This window comes from Mustela erminea, chromosome 18, assembly GCF_009829155.1.
Source record: "Mustela erminea isolate mMusErm1 chromosome 18, mMusErm1.Pri, whole genome shotgun sequence".
NCBI classification, from domain to species: domain Eukaryota; kingdom Metazoa; phylum Chordata; class Mammalia; order Carnivora; family Mustelidae; genus Mustela; species Mustela erminea.
The window spans coordinates 8,933,385-8,959,527 of record NC_045631.1 but is presented as its reverse complement, the minus strand read 5'-3'; the positions used below and the strand labels follow the sequence as shown (position 1 = coordinate 8,959,527).

At 36.4% G+C, this 26,143-nt stretch overlaps 1 protein-coding gene across 10 annotated transcripts in view; it reads left to right on the top strand.

Moving 5' to 3' along the window:
- The window catches only part of LOC116577172 (zinc finger protein 624), a 37,047-nt gene extending 11,829 nt beyond the window's left edge, over positions 1-25,218 (top strand). For 3 of the 10 annotated variants that reach the window (XM_032320027.1, XM_032320025.1, XM_032320026.1), the window contains 3 exons: positions 12,625-12,751; positions 13,462-13,557; positions 22,819-25,218. In XM_032320027.1, coding sequence (XP_032175918.1) covers positions 12,625-12,751; positions 13,462-13,557; positions 22,819-25,037 — 2,442 coding nt within the window. In that variant the 3' untranslated portion in view covers positions 25,038-25,218. Of the gene's footprint in view, positions 1-12,580; positions 12,752-13,461; positions 13,558-22,818 lie in introns of those variants that run through there. The other 7 variants (XM_032320029.1, XM_032320028.1, XM_032320036.1 and 4 more) reach the window with 5 other exon arrangements.
- Positions 25,219-26,143: the final 925 nt, after the last annotated feature.

Below are 26,143 nucleotides of genomic sequence, written 5' to 3'. Positions count from 1 at the left end.
TGCTTTTATTTCCGTTGCCTGAGGAGACAGATCCAGAAAACTGTTGCTAAGGCCAGTGTCCAAGAGTTTACTGTCCTTGTTTTCTTTTAGATGTTTTATGGTTTCAGGTCTTATATTTAGGTCTTTAATTTGTTGTTACCTTATTTTTGTGGGGGGGTATAAGAAGGTTGTCCAGCTGCATTCTTTTCCATATAGCTGTCAAGCTTTCCCCACACCCGTTTGTTGAAGAGACTGTCTTTTCCCCATTTATATTCTTACTTCCTCTCTTATAGATAATTATGGTTTAAAAAAAAAGAGTATGTTGAAGTTCAGCTCCTTTTTTTCCCCCAGAATTATGTTTTTAAGTTTTTACAAAATTACACTTTAGAATTTTGTTTTATTCCAAGAATATTTTATGTGAAACTGGGCTTTTTTTTGCTTTTGTGACAACATACATTCTGAGACTCTTACACATAATTTTTATATAGTCTTTTTGAAATTTAATACTGGGCCAATCCTTCTTAAATTTGTCCTTGAACATATGACAGTTTAGACTTAAAAATTTTTAAGGTGAAAACATTAATAGTTTCAGGCTTTGAACCATGAACTGTCGGAAAATACCATTATTTTTGACATGGTGAAAAATTCATGGGGTTTATTTTTGTTCTGACAGGGAGTCCTTGGGAGAAGGTTAATTCTGTCTGGCTCTTTCTTTCCTTTTTTATTTTTTTAAATTTATTTGAGGGACAGAGATCACAAGTAGGCAGAGTGGCAGGCAGAGAGAAGAAGGAAAGCAGACTCCTTGCTGGGCAGAGAGCTGGATGTGAGGCTCCATCCCAGGACCTTGAATCATGACCTGAGCTGAAAGCCGAGGCTTTAACCCACTGAGCCACCCAGGCACCCCCCTGTCTGACTCTTTCTTAAATTCTGCATCCTGTTTATAAGTACTGAGCTTAGTTTTGTTTAATATTTTTTTTAAAGTAGGCTCCACGCCTACCATTGAGCCCAATTTGAGGCTTGAACTCAAAACCCTGAGATGAAGATGTGAGCTGAGATCAAGAGTCAGACATTTAACTGACTGAGCCACCCAGGTGCCCCTAGTTTTAATTTTAATTTGAGTAGAACCAGTATTTTGATGATACATTTTAACATTTCTATAGCTCCAAGAAAGGCAGATAGACTTTTCTTAGGGCTTGTGTTGAAAGTGTTAATCAATTTGGGAAATATTCCTGTGTTCATACTGCATTCTAGTAAGAAGAATATGGAATGTCCTCTCATTTATTTAAGTGTCCTTCAGTCTCTTTTAGTGATATTTTGTATTTTTAATGTATGGGTCTTACACATTTTTTGTTAAATTCATTCCTAAGTGTTTTATTCTTTTTGTTCTTTTAAATGGATTTTTTTTTCTTAATTTCTTATTTGAAATGTTCAATGGTAATGTATAGGAACAGTTGACTTATGTATATTGATCTTGTGTCCTGAACCTTGCTAATCTAGTTTTTTTCATAGGAAAAGGGTTTTTGTTTGTTTGTATGTGCATGTGCATGAGTGTGGACTCCTTAGGGTTTTCTGTATGTAAGATAATATCATCTGTAAGTAGAGATTATGTCATTTCCAAATAGAAATTCACTTTTTCCTTTTGAGTCTGGATACCTTCTATTTCTTTTTCTTCTCTAGTTTTTCTTGCTTAAACATACAGTACAGTGTTGAATAGAAGTGAGGAGATAGGACATCTTTGTGAGATTTGTAATCCCAGGGGGAACGCATATGGCCATTCACTGTTAAGTATGATGTTAGATTCGTGCTTTCATAGATGGTCTTTATCGCGTTGATGAAGCTTGCTTCTGTTTCTGGTTTGTTGGGTTTTGTCACATAATTTTTTGATTCTGTTAAGATAACTGTGTGGGTTTTGTTTTTTATTCTGCTAATATTATGTGTTATGTTGGTTGATTTTAAGATATTAAATGAATTTTGTATTCCTGGGGTAAATTGCATTTGCCATGGCATATATTTTGTTTTCTTTGTTGCAGGATTCAAACTGAATCAGACTGAATAGGTTCTGCCTGGTTCTCCCTTAAATTTTGCATCTGTCTTGTTTTATTAACACTGACCTCATAGAATGAGTTGAGGATTATTTCCTTCAGTTTTTTGGAAGAGTTAGTGTAAGATTGGTATTAATTCTTCTTGAAATGTTTGTTAGAATTCAGGGAAGCCACTTGAACCTGGGCTTTTATTGTGGGAAGTTTAATTATTATAGACCTATTTGTATTTTCTATGTCATCTTGAGTCAGTTTTGGTAGTTTGTGCGTTTCTAGGAATCTGCCCATATTATCTAGGTTTTCTAATTTGTTGGCATACAGTTGTTCCTAGTATTCTCTTATAATCCTTTTTATTTCTGTAAGGTCAGTAGTAATGTCTCCTTTTTCATTCCTGATTTTAGCAGTTTGAGTCTTATCTCTTTGTCTAGCTAAGGGTTTGTAATCTTTTCAAAGAACCAACTTCTGCATTTGTTGATTTTCTCTTTTTTTTTATTCTCTATCTTGTTTATTTCCATTTAGATATTCATTATTTTCTTCTGCTTTAAAGAAAAATTTAGTTCCTTTTCTAGTTCTTCTTTTTCTAGTTCCTTAAGGTATAAATTTATTTTGTATTAATTTTTAATTTTAATTCCAGTATAGTTGCATACAGTATTGTATTAGTTTCAGGTGTACAGTATACTAACTAATTCAACAGATCTGTACATTACTCAGTGTTTATCGTGATAAGTGTACTCTTAATCCCCATCACCCATTTCCTTCATCTCTCCACCCAGCTCACCCCTGGTAGCCATCAGTTTGTTCTCTATAGTTAAAAATCTGTTTCTTGGTTTGTCTCTCTCTCTCTCTGTTTTCCTTTAATCATTTGTTTTGTTTCTTAAATTGCACATATGAGTGAAATCATATGATATTTGTCCTTCTCTGACTGACTTATTTCACTTAGGATTATACTCTCTAGATCCATTTATGTTGTTATAAGTGGCAAGGTTTCATTTTTGATGGATGAATAATATTCCATTATGTATACACACATGTATATCACATCTTCATTATCCATTCATCTATCGATGGACAACTTGGGGTTGCTTCCATAATTTGCCTATTGTAAATAATGCTGCAGTAATCATAGGGGTGCATATATCTTTCCGAATTAGTTTTCATATTTTTAGATAAATAACCAGAAATACAATTCCTGGATCATAGGGTAGTTCTATTTTTAACTTTTTGAGGAAGCTCCATACTGTTTTCCACAGTGGCTGTACCAGGATGCATTCCCACCAATAGTGCATGAGTGTTCCTTTTCTTCACAACTTCACCAGCAGTTCTTTTTGGATTTTTGATTTTAGCCATTCTAACAGGTGTGAGGTGGTATCTCATTGTAGTTTTGATTTGAATTTCCCTAATGAGTGATGTTGAGCATCTTTTCATGTGTCTGTTGGCTAAATGTCTTCTTTAGAGAAATGTCTGTTAAAGTCTTCTTGTCCATTTTTTTTTAAATTTTAAAATATTTTATTTATTTATTTGACAGAGAGAGATCACAAGTAGGCAGAGAGGCATAAGAGTGAGACGGAGGAAGCAGCCTCTCTGCTGAGCAGAGAGCCCGATGTGAGGCTCGATCCCAGGATCCTGGGATCATGACCCGAGCCGAAGACAGAGGCTTTAACTTACTGAGCCACCCAGGCGCCCCTCTTGTCCATTTTTTGATTGGATTATTTGTGTTTTTGTTGAGTTGTATCAGTTCTGTATATATTTTGAATACTAGTGCTTTATCAGATACATCATTTGCAAATATTTTCTCCCATTCAATACATTGTTTTTGGATTGTTGGTTCTTTCCTTCTCTGTGCAGAAGCTTTTTGTTTTGATGTAGTCCCGGTAGTTTATTTTTGCTTTTCTTTCCCTTGCCTCAGGAGACATATCTTAAAATTTTGCTATGGCTGTTGTCAGAGAAATGACTATCTGTGTGGTCTTCTAGGATTTTTACGGTTTCAGTTCTCACATTTCAGCCTTTTAATACACTCTGAGTTTATTTTTTCTGTATGGTGTAAGAAAGTCATCCAGTTTCACTGATTTGCAGGTAGCTGTCCAGTTTTACCAATCCCCTTTGCTGAGAACACTGTCTTTCTTCCATTGTATATTCTTTCTTCTTTTGTTGAAAATTAGTTGACCATGTAATTATGGTTTTACATCTAGGTTTTCTATTCTGTTCCATTGATCTATGTGTCTGTATTTATGCCAGTCCTATACTGCTTTGGTTACTACAGCTTTGTAACATAATTTGAAGTCTGGAATTTTGATACCTTGTTTCACTTTTCTTTTTCAAGATTTCTTTGGCTATTTAGGGTCTTTTGTGGTTCCATACAAATTTTAGAATTGTTTGTTCTAGTTCTGTTAAAAATGCTGTTGGTATTTTGAGTGGGGTTGCGTTTAATCTGTACATTGCTTTAGGTAATATAGACATTTTAGCAATGTTTGTTCTTATAATCCATGAACATGGAATATCTTTCCATTTCTTTGTGTTGTCTTCAGTTTTTTTCATCAGCATTTTATAGTTTTCAGAGTACGGGTCTGCATAGTACCTATTTCCACAAGGTATGAGTTTAGAGTGTTGATTTGATATCTTTCGTTTTTTAATGTAGGCATTCACAGCTATACATTTCCAACTACACACTTCTTACACTGCATCTTCTTCCAACCATGCACTTACACTTATCCCACAAGTTTTGATAGAAAGTAATTCATTTTCATTTTTCTCAAATTATTTTCTAAATTCTCTTGTGATTTTTTCTTTGACTCATTAGGTTTTTTTTTTTTTTTTTAAAGATTTTGTTTATTTATTTGACAGAGATCACAAGTAAGCAGAGAAGCAGGCAGAGAGAGAGGAGGAAGCAGGCTCCCTGCTGAGCAGAGAGCCTGATGCGGGGCTCAGTCCCAGGACCCTGGGATCATGACCTGAGTTGAAGGCAGAGGTTTTAACCCACTGAGCCACCCAGGTGTCCTGACTCATTAGTTTTTTAAGAATTATTTATTTCTTACGTGCTTTTGAATTTTCTAGTTTTTTTCTTGTTGATTTGCAGTTTCATTTCATTGTAATCAGAAGTGATACTTTGTACGATTTCAGTCTTTTAAAATTTTGAGAGTTGCTTTGTGTCCTAACATATGGTCAGTCTTGGAGAATATTCCATGTACACTTGAGAAGAATGTATGTTCTGCTATAACTGGATGCCTCTGTGTTCTACAGATGTCTGTTCAAGTCGACTGTTTCCTTGTTGATCTTTTGACTTGTACTGTTTTTGGAAATGGGGCATTGAAGTCTATTGTTGGATAATGTTTTTGTTTCTTCAATTCAATGAATTTTGTTTCTTGTTTTTTGAGATTCCTTTAAGGGAATATATGTTTAAATTTTTTATGTCTTACTAATAAATTAACCAGTTTATCATTACAAAATAGCTTTCTTTGTTTCTAATAACAATTTTTTTAAAAGATTTTATTTATTTATTTAACAGAGAGAGAAAGATCACAAGTAGGCAGAAAGGCAGGCAAAGGAGGGGGAAGCAGGCTCCCTGCCAGGCAGAGAGCCTGATGTGGGGCCCAATCCGAGGACCCCTAGATCATGACCTTAGCCAAAGGCAGAGGCTTTAACCCACTGAGCCACCCAGGCGCCCCACAAATAAATAAATCTTTGAAAAATAAAAAATAACAGAAAATAAGAAATGAAAAATTTACAAATGAAAATATGTTTATATTGTTATCTGTAGACTTATGTTTACTATTTCTTTATGTGGACTTGTATTACTGTCTAATGTTCTTTCATTTTACTTGAAATGAATTTAGTGCAGGCCAGATGTGTTAGCAGTGTATTCTCTCATTTTTTATATATCATTTTTGAAGGATAATTTTGCTGGTGTAGAATTCTTTGTTGACTTTTTTTCTTCCAGCATTCTGAATGTTGTAACACAGCCTTCTACTTTCACTGATTTCTGGTTAGAAATCAACTGACATCGTTACTGAAGATCCCCTGCACATAAGGAGTCCCTTCTGTTTTGCTTTTTTCAAGATTCTCTCCTAATCTTTTCATCAGTTTGACTATGACATATGTAGGCATGGGTCTCTGATTTTATCCTACTTAGTGTTCTTTGAGCTTCTTGTATGTACAGAGTAATGTTCACCAAATTTGGGGAGTTTTTTTTGTTTTTTTGTTTTTACAATGAGAGAGAGAGCGCATGAGAGGGGGACAGAGGGAGAGGGAGAAGCAAGCTCCCCACTGAGCAGGAAGCCCAATGCAGGGCTCTCTCCCAGGACCTTGAGATCACAATCTGAGCAGAAGGCAGATGTTCAACCCACTGAGCCTGTAGGTGCCCCAACCATTATTTATTTGAATATTTTTTCTGCCTCTTTTCCCCCTCTCCTTCATGGACTCCCATCATGCATATATTGGTATTCTCATTGTTCCACAAGTCTCTGAAGTTCTATTTACTTTTTTCATTCTTTTTGCTCTGTTCCTCAGTCTAAATAATGTCATTTTATCTTTTTTCAAGTTACCAATTCTCTCTCTCTCTCTCTTTTTTGCCTGCTTATTTTAGTCTGTTTGGGCTTCTATAGACAAAAGACTGGGTGGCTTATAGAGAATGGAAACTTATTCATCACAGTTCTGAAGGCTGGATGTCTGATATCAGTGTGCCAGCATGTTCAGATGAAGGCTCTCTTCTGGGTCACAGACTTCTCACTGTACTCTGACGTGGCAGAAGGAGCTAGGGATCTGTCTGGAGCTACTTTACTAAGGCATTACTTCCATTCATGAGGGTTCCACCTTCATGACTTAAGTATCTCCCAAAGGCCAGACTTCCTAATGTCATCACACTGGGCATTATGATTTTGACACATGAAAGTGGGGAAGGAGAAGGAGACACAAACATTCACACTCTACTGCTGCTCAATTTGCTCTTTCCTTTCATGGAACCTCTCTAGTGAATTTTTTATTTCAGTTATTATGTTTTTCAACTACAGAATTTCTATTTCATGAGATACCATTTTCATAATTTCCTTTAATTCTTTAGATCTGCTTTTCTTTAGATCTTTGGATATACTTTTTTTTTTAAGATTTTATTTATTTATTTGACAGAGAGAGAGATCACAAGTAGGCAGAGAGGCAGCAGAAGAGAGAGGAAGGGAAGCAGGCTCCCTGCTGAGCAGAGAGCCTGATGCGGGACTCGATCCCAGGACCCTGAGATCACGACCTGAGCCAAAGGCAGAGGCTTTAACCCACTGAGCCATCCAGGTGCCCCTGAATATACTTTTAATATTCATTTAATATCTTTATTTGGTAAGTACAATTTCTTGGCTTCCTTAAGGACATTTTCCGTTGACTTTTTTTTAAGCTTGGCCCATGCTTTCTTGTTTCTTTTGTATCTTTTTTTTTTTTTAAAAGATTTTATTTATTTATTTGACAGACAGAGATCACAAGTAGGCAGAGAAGCAAGCAGAGAGAGAGGAGGAAGCAGGTTCCCTGCTGAGCAGAGAGCCTGATATGGGGCTCGATCCCAGGACCCTGGGATCATGACCTGAGCCGAAGGCAGAGGCTTTAACCCACTGAGCCACCCAGGTGCCCCAGTTTCTTTGTGTATGTTGTAATTCTTATTCAAAAAACATATTTAAAAAAAAATTTATTTGACAGAGAGTGAGATCACTAGTAGGAAGAGAGGCAGGCAGAGAGAGAGAGAGAGAGGGGAGGAAGCAGACTCCCTGCTAAGCAGAGAGCCCAATGCAGGGCTCAATCCCAGAACCCTGCGATCATGACCTGAGCTGAAGGCAGAGGCCTTAACCCACTGAGCCACCCAGGTGCCCCTCAAAACACATATTTAAATAAAATGATGCAGCAACTCTAGAAATCAGATTCTCTGGTCCCCAGGGTTTGTTGTTGCTGCTGCTGCTACGCTGTTCTGTTTTGTGACTTTTCTGGACTAATTCAGTAAAGTTTGTATTCTTTGTCATGTGCAGTCTTTGAAATATCTGCTTGGTTGACATAGTAATTAATGACTGGACACAGATTTTCTTAAATGTATTAAACCAGCAAGTCTTCTAGCACTTGTCAGAAGATTTTTGTATGTGCTGGGCATACCTTCTCTTCCTAGTCTTAAGTAGGAGTTTACAACTCTTGCTTTCACAGAACCTCAGGGTAAGCCAAAGGTGAGCGCTGAGGGCCTTCTTAACTGGGGGCTTAGCTCTTGGTGGGAAAAGAAAATAAAGCCCAGTAAGTTCATTATACTTTGAGTGACATGTGAAGTGTTTAACAGTAAAGTTTATGTACTGTCATTCTCTCCCATATTAGCTATAGTTTATTATTAGCAGAATGAAAAGTTTGTTTCATGGACTTTCAGGTACAAATAAAGGGTTTAAACAGTTGACAAGTATACAGATCTATATGGTGGGAAAACACCCCAGAGGAAATCTGTTTCTTCTGATATAGAGCAAATCATAGACAAATAAAATCTAACTTGAGGCTTTTGGCTAATCAGCTAATCAGGATCTTTAGTTTATTAGATCATAGAGTTAGGGATTATGAGTTTGAATTCTGAAGTCAAACTGCCTGAATTTGAATCTAGACTTTACCTTTATGAGAACTTGGACAAGACATGGAACCTTTTCATGCTTCACTTTTCTTATTAGCACCTTCCTTATTGGAAGATTTAGTCATTATATAACAAGGCCTTAGATCAGTACCTGACAAATACTATGCACTGTATGTATACAAAAGAAGAGAGAGTGGTTTCATGAATCCCTTTGTACCTAATGCCTGTGTTCAACAATGATCAGCCACTGGATAATCATATTTCATTTGTAATCTTACCCTCTCTCATTAATTATTTTTAAGCATATACGTTATATAATTTCACTGATAAATATCTTGTCATATATCTTTAACATGTTTTTTAATGTTAAGTGTATTACCATAGTTTCAGCTAAAAATCAGCAGAAAGCCTTAATATTATCAAATGTTAACTTGGTATTTGTTTCCCTGGTTGATTCATATGTTATGATTGGTTAATAGTGTCTCCTAGGTCACTTTTAGGCTAGAATTTCCCGCTTCCCTCTTTTTTTCTCCTTGTAATAATTCGTTGAAGAAACCCACGTTATTTGTACTTTCTTTGTACTGTTATTTGTACTTACTTGTACTGTTGCCCAGTAGAGTAGCCTCTAGCCACATATGGCTGTTGAACACCTGAAATGTAACTAGTCCAAATTGGGATGCCCTGTAAATTTAAAATGCGTGTCATGGGGCACCTGGGTGGCTCAGTGGCACCTGGGAGCCTCTGCCTTCGGCTTAGGCCATGATCTCATGGTCCTGGGATCGAGTTCCACATCGGGCTCTTTGCACAGTGGGGAGCCTGCTTCCCTCTCTCTCTCTGCCTGCCTCTCTGCCTACTTGTGATCTTTCTCTGTTGAATAAAAAAAAATCTTAAAAAAATAAAAATAAAAATAAATAAAATGCGTGTCCTATTTCAAAGTCTTAGTACCAAGGATAGTGTCTCATTAATAATTTTTACTTTGTGTGTTGAGATTATAATATTGCATATACATTAGGCTAAGTAATATTGAAAATTTCACTTGTTTCCTTTTATTTTAATGGGTCTGCTAGAAACCTTAAATTACATATGTGACTTGCAATACATTTCTATTGGACAATACACTTCTATTGGACAGTATTGATTTAGCATTTCATACAACATGGATTTTATTGATTGTTAAATAAGGGTTATTTAAGATGTTTCTCTGTCCTAGGATATTGTTAGTTGGATCTGGAGGCTTAATCAGATTCTGATATGATTGTTTTCAAAATATTTTTGGCAGATATCTGGTATATACCCCCAGAAGGCACATAATGCCTAGTTGAGGCCTCTTTGGTATATTAGTAGCCACTGATGACCCTTTAATTTATTAGAGCTTGCAAAATGATGATATTTGAATTATCTTTGTTCCTTTTCATGTATTAGCTGGAATCCTTCCATAAAGAGAAATCTCTCCTCACCAATTGTGTGATCACAATTGATTACTATGCAAGCCATAAATATTTTCCATAAGGAATGGACAAAAGGTTAATTCTTTCTATTTATCAGTTTCCAGGCATCCTCCAAAAATATTGAGTATTTTTATAGTAGTATATGGAATCATGAATTTAAATGTGTTTTTGAAACCCACTGTATTTATTATCCTCACTGATATTAAAATTATCCCATTATTATTAAGTAGTGGGAGTCTCTTCAAGTTTCTCCTGCGTCTTAGATATGATCTTAGTAGTCTTTGATAGCTGCCTTGCCTTTGGAATCACAGAATGTTCCAGGCCTTTGTTCCTTTTAGTGATAAGTAATAGAGGCCAAATTCTAGCTTGCATCATGTTACCTTATTAGTTATTGTTTATATTTTTAGGCCTTTTCCATAGATGAAACTAAGAAATATATTTTATTTTCTTCCTTAAAACTAAAATAATTCACGAGTTTATACTGATACTTCCAATTCAAATTTGGATCTATGGAGTTATTACATTATCTCACCAATATCATATATCTTCTTTCTATCACGCTAATTTTATTGGTTCTCATTGGCGTCAATATACTAATTTGCTTTAGCAAACACTATGCACACAGCAGTTACAAAATAGCATTTTTTTCACTACCACCAACAGTATGATTTTTTATTGAAAACATAGTTTTTTATAATTTTTATGTTCTTGTGAGGGAAAAAAAGTAAAACCTGTTTAATCTTATTTGACTTTATGACATTGCTTTCAATAAGCAAATATTAAATGTGGTAAGACTTGACTTTTGTACTAGTATTGTAATTTTTCAAGTTAAAAGTGTCCCTAAAGGCCACTTCCTACGTTCGATTTTTCCCAGTAAGTGAGGCAAAGCAATTCTAAGACCTTCCACAAACATCTAGCCATCTAAAATGGAGAGGTGAATCTTTCTGCCTATACAAACAAGCTAGCTGTTAGAGGGTGGTCGGGGTATGCTACTTGTAGGATTTCAGAGGGTTTTCAAACTGAAATCTCAATGTTCTCAGTATGAAAAACCTGAGATCAGATGCTTATGTAAGGAAAGTGCTATTCACCCAGTAAACCCAAAAAACCAAATGGATAATGCTGGCCATATTTTGCCTTTCTGACATTTCCGTGGGAATCTACAAGAACCTCCTCTTTCCCCTCCCACCAATAACACCATTTAAGTATGTGTTAAGCAACTACAGAATACTAAATAAAAAGTTTGGCCAAAACCAAAACCAAAACAAAACAAAACAAAAAAAACAGTTTTTGCTTTTTGCCGTTCTTTTTCTTCTCGGGATATATTTCACAAAGGATATATAAAAAATTGTTGTTTTAAAGTCACTTAAAGGGCGCCTGGGTGGCTCAGTGGGTTAAGCCGCTGCTTTCGGCTCAGGTCATGATCTCAGGGTCCTGGGATCGAGTCCCGCATCGGGTTCTCTGCTCAGCAGGGAGCCTGTTTCCTCCTCTCTCTCTCTCTCTGCCTGCCTCTCTGCCTACTTGTGATCTCTCTCTGTCAAATAAATAAATAAAATCTTTAAAAAAAAAAAAAAAAAATAAAGTCACTTAAAATATTTCATCTTTTTTTTTTAAAGATTTTATTTATTTATTTGAGAGAGAGAGACAGTGAGAGAGAGCATGAGCGAGGAGAAGGTCAGAGGGAGAATCAGACTCCCTATGGAGCTGGGAGCCGATGCGGGACTCGATCCCGGGACTCCGGGATCATGACCTGAGCCGAAGGCAGCCGTCCAACCAGCTGAGCCACCCAGGCGTCCCAAAATATTTCATCTTTGATGAATGTCTGTGCTTCAGACTGGTTTCATTTTCCTTTTAATTTTTGGAGATTTAAATTTTTTTCATAACACATTGACATGGTCTACAAAACAAGAAATACTCAAGAGAGTCTAGCTTCTAATTCCAGTCCTCTGCACTCTCTCTGTTCCCTTCTTCTTCTAACAGGTAACCACTAAAAAAATTTTATGGCTCATTCTTGCATTTTTTTATACAAGCACATGTATAATTCATATCTTGACCAAAGAAGTTCTCCACAGTGCCCATGATTTCTTATTTTTTTCTTGCTCAAAGACAGAGCTTATGATATTCTGCATCTACAATCTGAATGATAAACGGTATGTTTTATTAAGTCATATTATGTAGATTTGGTACTGAGGAAGAGCAGATAATATAGATAAGCCAGAGTTTTGAGGGAGAAAGGATGATTTGGGTAGAGACTACTAGCTGTTATCAGATGTTAGGACTTTCTAGGGAAGGAGGAAACCATGCTGTTTTACTCCAGAAAATATAGTAAGACCCATATTTCAAAATTAGAGAAAGCCAGATTTTAAGTAATCTGAAAAGAAAATCCTGCTTCAAGTCAAACTCAGGAAATCGAATGGGCTTCATCTTGTGGTTTTAAGTTCTTATTGCTGGAGAGAATCCGTCAGCATTTGGTCATTTGGTCATGTGGTCATTTGGTGATTCTGATTTCTGGAGTATTCCTCCAATTTTATATGTATCATTCTGCCCAACAGGTCTCCCTGTGTAGTGCTGGGTGATCACAGTGTATTTATTTTAGGATCCCGTGACGTTTAAAGATGTGGCTATAGACTTCACGTTAGAAGAGTGGAGGTTGATGGACCCTTCACAGAGGAACCTACACAAGGATGTGATGCTAGAGAATTATAGGAATCTTGTCTCCCTGGGTAAGAATAACTTCCAGTTCCCCTACCTACCCACTTGATCAGGTGTGCTTAAGATACAGAGCCTCTAAAGTACTTAACTGACCTGGACTTAGAGTTTAGGCATTAAAATCTCATATTAGGGGGATATTGTTGGGATCATGCTATCCCTTGCTCTTAATTAAGTGGCCCACCCATTGTAGAGTAAGAAATACATATTTCTTTGGCATCTTGGGAGATTGTTGACAGCTCCCCAGACTTAAGACTGAAGTTTTTTCTGATCATTTTTATAAATGGGAGTTATCAGTACCTCCAGAAAGAAAGGAACAGATATGTTCATTTTCTTTCTAAATGCAGATTATTCCCATGATCTATAATCCCAGAAAACCTAGGATCATAGTGTTGGACTCCTTTGTAATCATCTGTAACACTGCTGTACAATAGAATGTTCTGTGTCTGTGCTGTCCAGTATGACAGGCACTAGATATTTGGGGCTGCTGACAACCTGAAATCTGGCTAGTCCAATGGAATAACTGAATTTTAAATTTTATATAGTTTTCACTAACTTAAATTTAAATAGCCACCTGTGGCTGTTGACAACTGTATTGGGCAGTGCCATCTCTAGAACCTTCCATAATAACCACTCTGCACTGAAGATTAAGAGCTGAGAGTAAATTTGGCAGTAGTTCTTACTCCTAGACACAGTCAAGTCCTATTCATTTTTCTCTGAACAGGGCTCGCAGTTTCCAAACCAGACATGATATCTCATTTGGAGGCTGGAAAAGGACCATGGGTGGTAGTGAGAGAAATTGCAAGAACCCCCTACCCAGGTGAGTGCATAAGAACCAGGAGGACTGGATTTCTTTCAAGTTCATGGGTTATGGATGGAGCAGAACCTCTGAAATATTTTGGGCAGTATCCTTGCTCAAAACGATCTCAGAAGAAGGGAGCCTCTCTGTCCCTTGCTCGCTCTCTCCTTTTCCCTGTCCTGTTGTTTCTCCTCTCTGCTTTTGATTCCCGTGCTACTTTACTTTCTTGAGGACATGATCTTCGTGATTAGTCCTTCATTCAGACATGCAGGAAGCACTGCTTTCAGTTCTGTCTCTTAAGTTAACTTTAACTTTACACTTTTCTCATCTGTTTAACCATTTTCTGACATCTCTTCCTTCATTACTTTTCCTGAAAACGCTTTCCTAAGGGTCCCCACTCTTTCCGTTTAAGCCAGACCTACTTACTCATTATTTAACTTTCTTCCCCTGTAAGCCTGCTGCAGTTCTGGGGGCACGCTCCTCTTCTCCTCCAGATTCTTTGCTAATTGAAAATACAAACAAGGAACCAGTGAAAAGTCAAAATACAGTATTTATGTATTTAATGAATATTTACTGGATATCTGTATTCTGCGTAGTGGGTTAGGAACTAGTTCTAGAGCAATGAGTAAGATGGACCGGGTCCCTGCCATCATGAAGATTAAATTTTGAGAAATTAACAGGTATAGAAATAAAAAGAAGCTAAATAATGGCTGTAAGTCTTCATTTATGAGATAAATTGGGGGATATAAAAGAGTGACTGGGATGGGGATGAGGGTGCCTCCTCCAAATGGTCAAGGAAGGCTTCTGAGGGGCGACATCTGCCTTGAAGATTCAGAAGCAAGCAGCCAAGGGAAGGGGAAAAGAGAAGCATTCCAGGCAAAGGACTGGACACAGAAAAGAATGAGGGGCACCTGGGTGGCTCAGTCGTTGGGCCTCTGCCTTCGGCTCAGGTCATGATCCCAGGGTCCTGGGATCGAGCCCCATGTCAGGCTCCCTGCTCAGCAAAAAGCCTGCTTCTCCCTCTCCCACTCCCTCTGCTTGTGTTCCCCCTCTTGCTGTGTCTGTCTCTGTCAAATAAATAAAATATTTTTTAAAAGTAAAGGAATGAAATGTGTTCTCAAAATGAAAAGGAGGCTGCTATGAATGAAGCCTAAGTAAGCAGGAGACTGCGTAGACAACCACCTGCCTACTCAGAGCTTTGTAGATGATGGTAACCATTTGGATTTTAATCAAAGCAAGTGAGAAGTCATTGAAGGACTTTAATCAAGGATTTTTAGGAAGTAACTGTGTGTGTGGAAATTGAGCTTGAGGACATTAAACTAGGTAATGAGGTTGTTAGGATAGTCTAGGCAGAGATTGTAACTTGGGTTAAGCTGATAGTGGAGATGGAATCCACGAGTTGGATTCTAGTTCACTTGAGAATTTTATCGTGATGCCATTGGTAACTCAGTAGGTGTTATACATATCTTTTCATGTATCAATATTACAGATTTTTTAGTCAAGTATAATTAACATAGTTTTATATGAGTTTCAGGTATACAATGTAATGATTCAGTGATTCAGTAATTCTGTTCATCACTCGGTGCTCATCAAGATAAATGTGCTCTTAATCCCCTTCACCTATTTCACCCATCCCCCACCTGCCTCCACTGGTGGCCACCAGTTTGTTCTCGGTATTCAAGAGTCTGGGGTTTTCTTTAATCTCTTTTTTTCATTGTTCATTGTTTTGTTTCCTGTATTAAACTCTGACTGACTTATTTCACTTGGCATAATACTCTCTAGGTCCATCTATGTTGTTGCAAATGGCAAGATTTCATTCTTTATCGTGGCCAAGTAATATTCCATTGTATGTACACACCACATCGCCTTTATCCATTCCTCTGTCATTGGACACGTGGGTGGCTTCCATAGCTTGACTATTGTAAAAAATGCTGTAGTAAACATGGGGGTACATATATCTTTTCAAATTAGTGTTTTTGTTTTATTTGGGTACGTACCCAGTAGTGGAATGAGTGGATCATATGATAATTGTTTTAAAGTTTTTGAGGAACCTACCTACTGTTTCCCACAGAGGCTGCACCAATTTACATTCCCATCAGTGGTGAATGAGGGTTCCTTTTTGTTTTTTGTTTGTTTGTTTGTTTGTTTTGTTTTTTTGAGGGTTCCTTTTTCTTCACATCCTCACCAACATTTCTTATTTGTTGTGTTTTTTTATTTCAGCCTTTCTGGCATGTGTGAGGGATATCTCATTGTGGTTTTAATTTGCATTTTCCTGATGGGTAGTGATGTTGAGCATCTTACCATGTTTCCATCAGTCGTTCTCTATTTCTTCAGAAAAATGTGTTTTCCTGCCTTCTCCTCATTTTCAATTGAATCATTTGTTGTTTGGGTGTTAAGTTCTTTATTTTGGATGTTAAGCCCTTATCAGATATATCATTTACAATTATCTTCTCCCATTCAGTAGGTTGTCTTCTTGTTTTGTGGGTGATTTCCTTCACTATGCATAAAGTTTTTTAGCTTTGTGTGATCCCAGTAATTTAATTTTTCCTCTGATTTCGTTGCCTGAGGAGATATATCTAGAAAAATGTTCTGTGCCCAGTGTCAAAGAAATCACTGCCTATGTTCTCTTCTAGGAATTTTATGGTTTGAGCTCCCACACTTAGGTGTTTAATCCATTTTGAGTTTATTTTTCTGCATGGTGTAAGAAAGGGGTCTAGTATCACTCTTTTGCATGTAGCTGTCCAGTTTTCCCAGCACTGTTTGTTGAAGACACGGTCTTTTCCCTGTTATATATTCTTGCGTCCTTTGTTAATTGACCATATAAATACGGGATTATTTCTGGACTCTCTGTTCTGTCCTGTTGCATTGATCTATGTCTGTTTTTGTGCCAGTATTACACTGTTTTGATTACTGCCACATTATAATATATCATGAAATCTGAGACTGAAACCCCCAGCTTTGTTCTTTTCTTTTCTTTTTTTTTTTGAAAGGGGTTGGTGATCATAACCTGAGCCAAAATCAAGAGGCAGATACTTAACCAAATGAGCCATCCAGGAGCCCTTTTTTTTTTTTTTTTTGAGATTGCTTTGGCTATGTGGGGTCTTCTCTGGTTCCATACAAATTTTGGGATTATTTGTTCTAATTCTATGAAATATGTTGTTGGTATTTAATAGGAATTACATTGAATATGTATATTCCTTTGAGTAGTATGGACATTTTAACAGTACTGGTTCTTGCAGTCCATAAGCATGGAATACCTTTCCATTTGTTTGTGTCATCTTCAGTCCTTTTCATTAACATTGAATGTTGGAAATATTATATATATTTTTAAGCATCTGCCTTTGGCTCAGGTCATGATCCCAGGATCCTGGGATCCAGTCCCACATCGGGCTCCTTGCGCAGCGGGAAGCCTGCTTCTCCCTCTGCTGGTGCACTCTCTCCCTCTCTCTCTGACAATTAAATAAAATCTTTAAGAAAATAAAAATATTTTTTAAAAGGAAAATACTATATATTTTTAAAAGAGTGAATGAAAAGTAGACTTTAGAGATAGTTTATATGACTCTTTAGAGAAGATACCCCCACCACCATGAAGAGGGAAAGAGAAATGGGGCAGTAGCTACAGGAAAGTACAGAATGAAGAACAAAACTCTTCTCTCTTATATTTGAGATGGGAGTTTTTATGGCATATTTGAGTGCTGATAAGAATAATGCCATAGTAGAGAGGGAGAAATTGATGTTGCAAGGCCAAGATGGGACTCAGTGAAGAATGAAAACTAATGTGTGTCAGAAGGTTTAAGTGCATAAACTCAAGAAAGGAAAAGGAGGGTTTTACCATTTATAGGCAGAGGCCGCCTCTTTGGTTCTAACACTTGGAAGGATGGAGAAGGCAGGTGCAGATGATAGGTCAACCCGTGATAGGAAGATCAAGGCATTCTATTATAATAGATTCTGAATTGATAGAAAAATAAGAAGCACGACCATCAGCTTATGGTGAGGAGTAAAGAAAGAGCTGTGAGAGAGGGAACGATAGATATTTTAAGGTACATAGATTTCATTAGGGAAGCCATGTTGGCCTGATGCTTTTATTATGGAAGGTGTTTTTAGCTTCTATTCCTTCTGTAGTTATAGAAATATTGATATGTCTTGGTTCTTTTTGTTTCAGTTTAGTAAGTCATATTTGTCTGGCAGTGGATCCATTTTATCTAAAATTTAAATTTATTGGCATATTATCTTCTCTTAAATGTCGGTATGGATCTAAAGTGATGTCTCCCTTTTCATTCCTGACATTGATTTTTTGTTTCTTTGTTTTCTCTCTTTTATCAAGGTCTTGCCTAGGGTTTATCAATCTTATTTGACTTTTAAAGAATCTTTTTTGTATGTTTGACTTCTATTATCATTACTTTATTCTCTTTATTGTTTTTAACCTTTTTAGCATTTAATTGGCTGATCTTGTCTAAGTTCTGAGTTGGATACTTGTATCATTGATTTTTAGCCATTCCTTTTTTATAACTTATTTAAGGCTATCTAGATTGCATCATACCCCAAAAAAGACCAAAAAAAATTAACAAGTAAAAATCCCTATATCACACCTTTTTTAGATTAGCAACTTCATAATTACTGAATTCAAAGCATTTGATAATTTCCATTGTGATGTCTTAGTCCTTCAAGTTATTCAGAAATATTTTTCTTAATGTTATACCATCTGGGGATTTTTTGGTAATCTTGCTACCTTAATTTTTCCTGTGATCAGCGATACTGTGTATGAATTCAGTCTTTACAAATTTATTAAAATTTTCTTCACCACATGGACAATTTTGAGAACATTTTTTGTGCACTTGGAAAATGTGTAGTCTATAAATATTAAGTGCAGTTTTAGATACAAGTTTTTTTTTTTAAGATTTTATTTATTTATTTGACAGACAGAGATCACAAGTAGGGAGAGAGGCAGGCAGAGAGAGAGGAGGAAGCAGGCTCCCTGCTGAGCAGAGAGACCGATGTGGGGCTCGATCCCAGGACCCTGGGATCATGACCTGAGCGGAAAGCAGAGGCTTTAACCCACTGAGCCACCCAGGCACCCCTAGATACAAGTTTTTGTTTTAAATTTTATTCATTTGTTTATTTGAGAGAGCACATGAATGGGGAGGAACAGAGGGCGGAGGCAGCAAAAGGGGGAAAGAATCCCAAGCAGACTCTGCGCCAACTGTGGCTCCTAATCAGTCTCACGACCCTGAGATCAGGACCCGAGCTGACACCGAGAGTCAGAGGCTTGGCTGCCTGAGCCACAGAGGCACCCCAGCAATATCAAATTATTTATGTTGCTAAAATCTATGTACTTACGGATTGTCAGCTTTTTCTGTCGGGTACTGAGAGAGATTTTTAATGTTTCCTAGTAAGACTGTAGATTTCTCTGTTTCTTATTTTAGTTACTTTAATTTTTGGTTTATGTATTTTATGGCTGTGTTATTAGGCAAATACAAAGTTACAACTGTTCTTTCAGTTAAATTGGACTTTTTATTCTTCTGAAGTGTCTTCTCTATCTCCATAATGGTTTTTGCCTTAAAGTCTATTTTGCCTCATACTCACATCGCAGTAGCATCTTTATTTCGGTTATTGTGTATATGGTGCCTCATTTTAATTCTTTCACTGTTATCTTTTGTATATCCTTGTATTTTGTTTCTCTTATAAGTAGCATATTAGATTTTTGTTTTAACCAGATTTTGTTTTTAAGGCAGATGGTACAAAATTACCTCAAAATAACCTGAGGGAATGTCCATATCTTTTGGAGTATTTAGCTTATATTTACATAATGCAATTACATAATGTTTAAATCTGTCATCTGACTATGAAAGTCTCCTGTTCTATATTCTCTTTTTCCCCATTTATGCCTTCAGGTTTATTAACTTTTCTTTTTCTTTTTCCTCCCTAATCACTTGGTAATTATAAATTTCTAGAATTATTTGTGTGGTGGTTAACTTTGAGATTAAAGCATGCATCAATGATTCATTTTAGATTTTCTCTCTTAGATTAGATTTTCTCTCTTACCAAACAACACAGGGATCTTAGAATAACTTACTTAACCTAATTTTTATGTTGTTCAAATTATGTATTTTAATCCTGTTTATATGTCAAATCTCATAAGACTATGTTCTATGCAGTCAGTATTCATTTAGATTTACCTATAATTTTGCCTATACTTTCTCTTTTTATTTTTCCTCATTTCTAAGCTTCTACCTGGGATTATTTTTCTTCTGCTTAAAGAATACCCTCTAATATTTAATTTTATTCACCTGCCAGTATCATATTCCCTCCATTTTTCTTTTTATCTTCATTTAATCTTCATTTTTGGATAATATTTTTGGTAAGTTTAGACTTCTAGGTTTGTGTTAAATTCTTTCAGCATGAATGAGGAGGAACAGAGGGCGGAGGTATTATGAAGGTATCATTCCATTTTTTTTCTGTCTTATATCATACCTGTTGACAAGTCAACCATCTGTTTAATTCAGAACTCGGCAAACCTTTTCTGTAAAAGGTAAGACAATAGATATTTTAGGCATTTGGGGAATATGATAGCTCTGTTGCAACTACACCATTTAGCAATTAAAAGCACAAAAGCATCCAAAGACAAAGTGTTAACCAAAGAATATGGTTATATTCCACTAAAATCTTATTTATGGACACTGAAATTTGAAATTCATATAATTTTAATGATTCATAATATATTATATTTCCTTTGTATTTCTCCTACATGGGATTCATTTGGCTTCTGATATCTATGGCTTGATATTTTTTAAATGTTTTGGAAAATGCTTTGGTGTTAATGTCTTTGAATTTGATTTCATCTCATTCTGTCTCACCTTTCTAGTCTTCTGGGACATCTGTGATCAACCTTTTCACACTATCCTCTATGTCTCTATAATTTATTAAAATAATTTTTTCAAGTTTTTCATCATGCTGTCCTTCAATATGCATATTGTCTATTGACCTATTTTCCATTTTGTTAACACACTCAGGTGTCATATCTACTGTGCTTTTAGTCTTTGAGTTCTTATTGTCCAGTTCTAGAATTGCCAGTTGATTCTTATTTTAAACTTTCCAATTATTTGGTGAAATTATGGGTCTTGTCTTATTTTCTTAAATTTATAATCATGATTATTTTAAGTTTATGTCTGAAACCTCAATTGTCTGGATACCTTTTAAATCTGTTTGTATTATCTGTTTTTTTCTCTTGACTTTTTTCTTTTCTCTCTCTCTCTCTCTCTCTCTTTTTTAAAATATTTATTTGAGAGAGAAAGAGAATGGGGGTGGGGAGGGAGAGAGAGAAACTTAAGCAGACTCTTTGGCTCAGCAAAGAGCCCAGTGCAGGGCTTGATCTCACAACCCTCCAAGCCGAAACCAGGAGTTGGACACTCACCAACTGCAGCACCCAGGTGCCCCTCTCTTGACTTTCTTGTTGAGAGACTTGACTTGTCAAGAGAGACAAGTCTTTTTTCTTCTTATATGTTTATTATTTTTCATTGTCAAGCATTGATATGAGAACCTGTAAAAATAGTTTGAAGTTCTGGATTGTGTAACCTTTTTCCATAGAGAATTGTTTGCTTTGGTGGGCTGCTAGGGTAAAGGCTGTAACCATCCCCAGTTACCTTAATTGAATTAGACATTTAAGTGAACTGGGTTCTAGGGTTCTCCTCTTTGGTGTCTTTGAATTCAAATCTTTGTCCTTTTTTTTTTTTTTAAGGTTTTATTTTTAAGTAATCTCTGCACCCAACATGGGGCTCAAACTTAAAACCCTGAGATCAAGAGTTGCATGGTCTACCAACTGAGCCAGCCAGGCGCCCTCAAATCTTGGTCTTTTTAAAAAAGGTTACACTGTGGGATGGTCGTCTTAAAACTTGCTTGTATATACAATTTAAAATTTTACTCTTTTTGAAAAATGTATTTATCTGAGAGAGACCGAACATGCATGAGTGCACACTTGGGGGAAGGGGCAGAGGGAGAGAATCCTCAGGCAGACCCTCTGCTGAGTGTGGAGCCCAGTGCAAGGCTCAGTCTCACAACCCATGAGATCATGACCTGAGCCAAAACCAAGAGTTGGACACTCACCAACTGAGCCACCCACATGCCCAAATATTTTACCTTTTTTTTTAAGGATTTATTTGAGAGTGAACACAAGCAGAAGCATGAGAGGGAGAGAGAAACTAAGGCAAACTCCACACAGCACAGAGCCCAACCCGGGGCTCGATCTCACAACTCTGAGATCACAACCTGAGCTTAAATTAAGAGCTGGACACTTAGCTAACTGTGCCACCCCGGCTCCCCAGTAGTTTACTTTTAGAACAGTTTTATACTTTCTGTTTTTTTAAGTAGGCTCCACATTGAATGCAGCGTGGGGCTTGAACTCACAACCCTGAGAAAACCCGAGCTGAGATCAAGAGTCAGATGCTCTTGATCAAGAGATCAAGAGTCAGTACAGAGCCACTCAGGCGCTCTGTATTTTTATACTTCTTTTAAATTTCTAGTTAATTTTCAGGCAGTTATTTCTAAATGTTTAAAAAATAATTAAATCACAACCTTTTGTGGATAGTGGAATGCTTCATGGCTTTAAAATTCAGTGTGTAAGTTGTTTTTATCCAGTTTTTTTGGACAGGCTTTTAGGCATGATCTTAAGACATAAGAAGGTTGCAAAACTACCCTTCATAATTATTATCACTGTTTGAAATATTAATAACTATAAACACTAATTTTGACTAATATACTGTTCAGCCTACTTTCTGAAAAATCAAAGTGTTGTTCTCCATTAACATTTTATTAAAAACTACATAAAAAGATTTGAATAAGCTACTTTGACACGGAAAGTTGAGAAAGGCATCATTTAAAAAGCTAGCAAATGAGTGAGAATAAATAGAAAGTATGGTTGGGAGCAATGTCTGGTTTGTAGAGTAAATGGGAATCAAAAAAATAATCACAACCTATGAAGAATGGTCTGGGAAAAAAAAGTTTATTATAAAGGGAATGAAAAGAGAAGTATTTGAGATACTTAAATTCTAGGAGGGTTATCATGAATGAATTTTTTTTGTAGGGGAAAAGTGAATTTGCTGCTTTGGTTCTTGGCTCAACTGGCCTCCTTCAAACATATGTCTTAATTCTTAAAAACAAGGCCAGTTTGCAAGCAGTTAAAACTTTACATTCATTATCAGCTAAGGTTTCCATTTTATTTTCTTGTTTACTGAGATCTTCCTAACTTCAGAAATAGTAGTCATTTGATTTATCTTTTTCTTCCTCCAGAGTTGGAGACCAAACCTGCAACCAAGAATGTTGTACCAACAGAGGATGTTTCTGAAGATGTATCACAAGAGACCATAATAGATAAACTCACAGAGAATGGTCTATGGAACTCAACAATGGGAGGATTATGGAAATGGAATGAAAGGAAATTAAAATTGCAAAACAGTCAGGAAAATCATTTGAATCAAAAAATAGTCACTCACAAGAAAATTCCCTCTGGTCAAAGAAGATTTAGATTTGGATCTCTTCTTTTTCCTGAAGCAGGCATTATCACAGAACAACCCCACAGCAAATGTCAAACACATGAGAATTTCACTGGGAATTTAGATTTGATTACAGATACCCATCTGGGGAAGAAACTTTGCAAGGATACAGAAGGCAGCAAAGCCATAAGGCCTACTTCAGAATTTACCATAGGGGAAAAATACAATAATAAAGAAAAGCCCTATAAATGTAGTACATGTGAAAAGTCCTTCCGTTACAGGTCATTGCTCATTCAACATCAGAGAACTCACACTAAAGAAAAACCTTATGAATGTGATGAATGTGGGAAAATGTTTAGCCAGCCTTCATATCTCAGTCAACACAAAAAAATTCACACAGGAGAAAAACCCTATAAATGCAATGAATGTGGAAAGGCCTTCATTGCTTCTTCATCACTTATGGTACATCAGAGAATTCATACTAAGGAGAAACCTTATCAGTGCAATGTCTGTGGAAAGTCTTTTAGCCAGTGTGCTCGCCTGAATCAACACCAGAGAATTCAAACCGGAGAGAAACCCTATAAATGTAGTGAATGTGGGAAAGCATTCAGTGATAAATCAAAACTTGCAAGACATCTGGAAACTCACAATAGAGAGAAACCCTACAAATGTAATGATTGTGGGAAAGCCTTTAGGAATAAGTCATATCTTAGTGTACATCAGAAGACCCATACTGAAGAGAAACCATATAAATGCAATGAGTGTGGGAAATCTTTCAAGAATACCACAATTTTTAATGTCCATCAGAGAATTCATACTGGAGAGAAACCCTTTAGATGTAATGAATGTGGGAAAGCCTACAGAAGTAATTCAAGCCTTATTGTACATATAAGAACTCATACTGGGGAAAAACCCTATGAATGTAATGAATGTGGGAAAGCATTCAATCGTATAGCAAATTTCACAGAACATCAAAGAATTCATACAGGAGAAAAACCCTATAAATGTAATGAATGTGGGAAAGCATTCATTAATTATTCATGCCTTACGGTACACCACAGAATGCATACAGGAGAGAAACCTTATAAATGTAATGAATGTGGAAAGGCCTTCATGCGTTCTTCATCCCTAATTATACATCAGAGGATTCATACTGAAGAGAAACCTTACCTATGTAATGAGTGTGGGGAATCTTTCAGAATAAAATCACACCTAACTGTACATCAGAGGATTCATACTGGAGAGAAACCATATAAGTGCACCGACTGTGAGAGGGCATTTACCAAAATGGTAAATCTCAAAGAACATCAGAAAATTCATACTGGAGTGAAACCTTATAAATGCTGTGATTGTGAAAAATCGTTCAGGACTAAGTCATATCTTATTGTACATCAAAGGACCCATACTGGAGAAAAACCATATAAGTGTAATGAATGTGAGAAAGCTTTCACTAATACGTCACAACTTACTGTACATCAAAGAAGGCACACTGGAGAAAAACCCTATAAATGTAATGAGTGTGGGAAGGTTTTCACAAGTAACTCAGGCTTTAATACCCATCAAAGAACACATACTGGAGAGAAACCATTTAAGTGTAATGACTGTGGGAAAGCATTTAGCCAGATGGTACATGTCACAGAACATCAGAAAATCCATAGCGGAGAGAAACCCTATAAATGTGATGTCTGTGGAAAAGCCTTTAGGAGAGGTTCATACCTTACAGTGCATTGGCGAACACATACTGGAGAAAAACCCTACACATGTAAGGAATGTGGAAAAGGTTGTATCACTCTATCGCAGCTAACTCTACATCAGAGAATTCATACTGGGGAAAGGCCCTATAAATGTGAAGAATGTGGAAAAGCCTTCAGAACCAACTCAGACTTTACTGTACATCTGAGGATGCATACTGGAGAAAAACCCTATAAATGTAATGAGTGTGGGAAAGCCTTTAGGAGTAGCTCCAGCCTTACTGTACATCAAAGAATCCATCAAAGAGAAACTCAGCTAATATAAAGATTAATAAAGCATTCATCCAGATGCCAAAACCACAAGAAGAATCAAACTGTATCTTTTATGGACAATTCACCAGAGAAAATACACACTTAAGAGATACTTTAGAGGGGGTGTCTGGGTGGCTCAGTTGGTTAAGCATCTACCTTCACTCAGGTCATGATTCTGGGGTCCGGGGATGGAGCCCCACATCAGGCTCCCTGCTCAGCGGGGAGTCTGCTTCTCCCTCTGCCCCTCCCCCTGCTCTTGCTCTCTCTCTCATGCTCTCTCTCAGATAAATGAAGTCTTTTAAAAAGAGAGAGATACTTTAGAAACATAAGAATGTGTTAAAGCATACCGTCATTAAATCTTAGAAGTTCTAAGAAAATTAACAATAGAGAAAAATAATGGACAAATGAAAATATTCATCCAGATTTCATACTGTACTCAACAAATCATCTTCAGTGAATTGCCTATATATTTTTGGCCTATTTTTGTATTGGTTTGTCTTTCTTATAAATCTGGAGGTGCTCTTTATATATTTGAAATATTAATCTTTTTTCATGTGTGTTGCAAAGTTTTTTAATCTAGTGATTGTCTTTATGCTTTTTTTATATAGTAAAAGAACATTTTAATTTTTCACAGTAAGATATTTATATATTCTCCTTTTTAGATTGTTACTTTACTCTTTTAAAAAGTTAAAATGGTCTCCTTAATCCCTAATTTGTTTCTGAGATTTTGATTATTTTTTACATTAAAGTCTTTAATCCATCTGGACTAGATGGCTAATCATAGAAGAGCAAATGGCGATTAATCTCTGAAAGTGTTAATGAATCTAAGATGTACTCAGGGAAATGTGAATTAAAACAACCAATGAAAAACAAAAAAGAACACACAAAAATCCCCAACCAATGAGCTATCACTTTGACTTCGTGAAGTTGGCAAAAATTAAGAGATCTTTTGCTAGTGCATTTTGGGAAACCATCTACTTTTACAAAAAGGTTATATATCAACTTATATTTCCAGCAGCAATTCAGCAATATGTAAGTTTTTAAATTTTTAAAATAAAAATACTTTGACCTAGCAGTCTCATGTTGGGAATCTGCCCCCACAGAAGTAACATCTTCAAT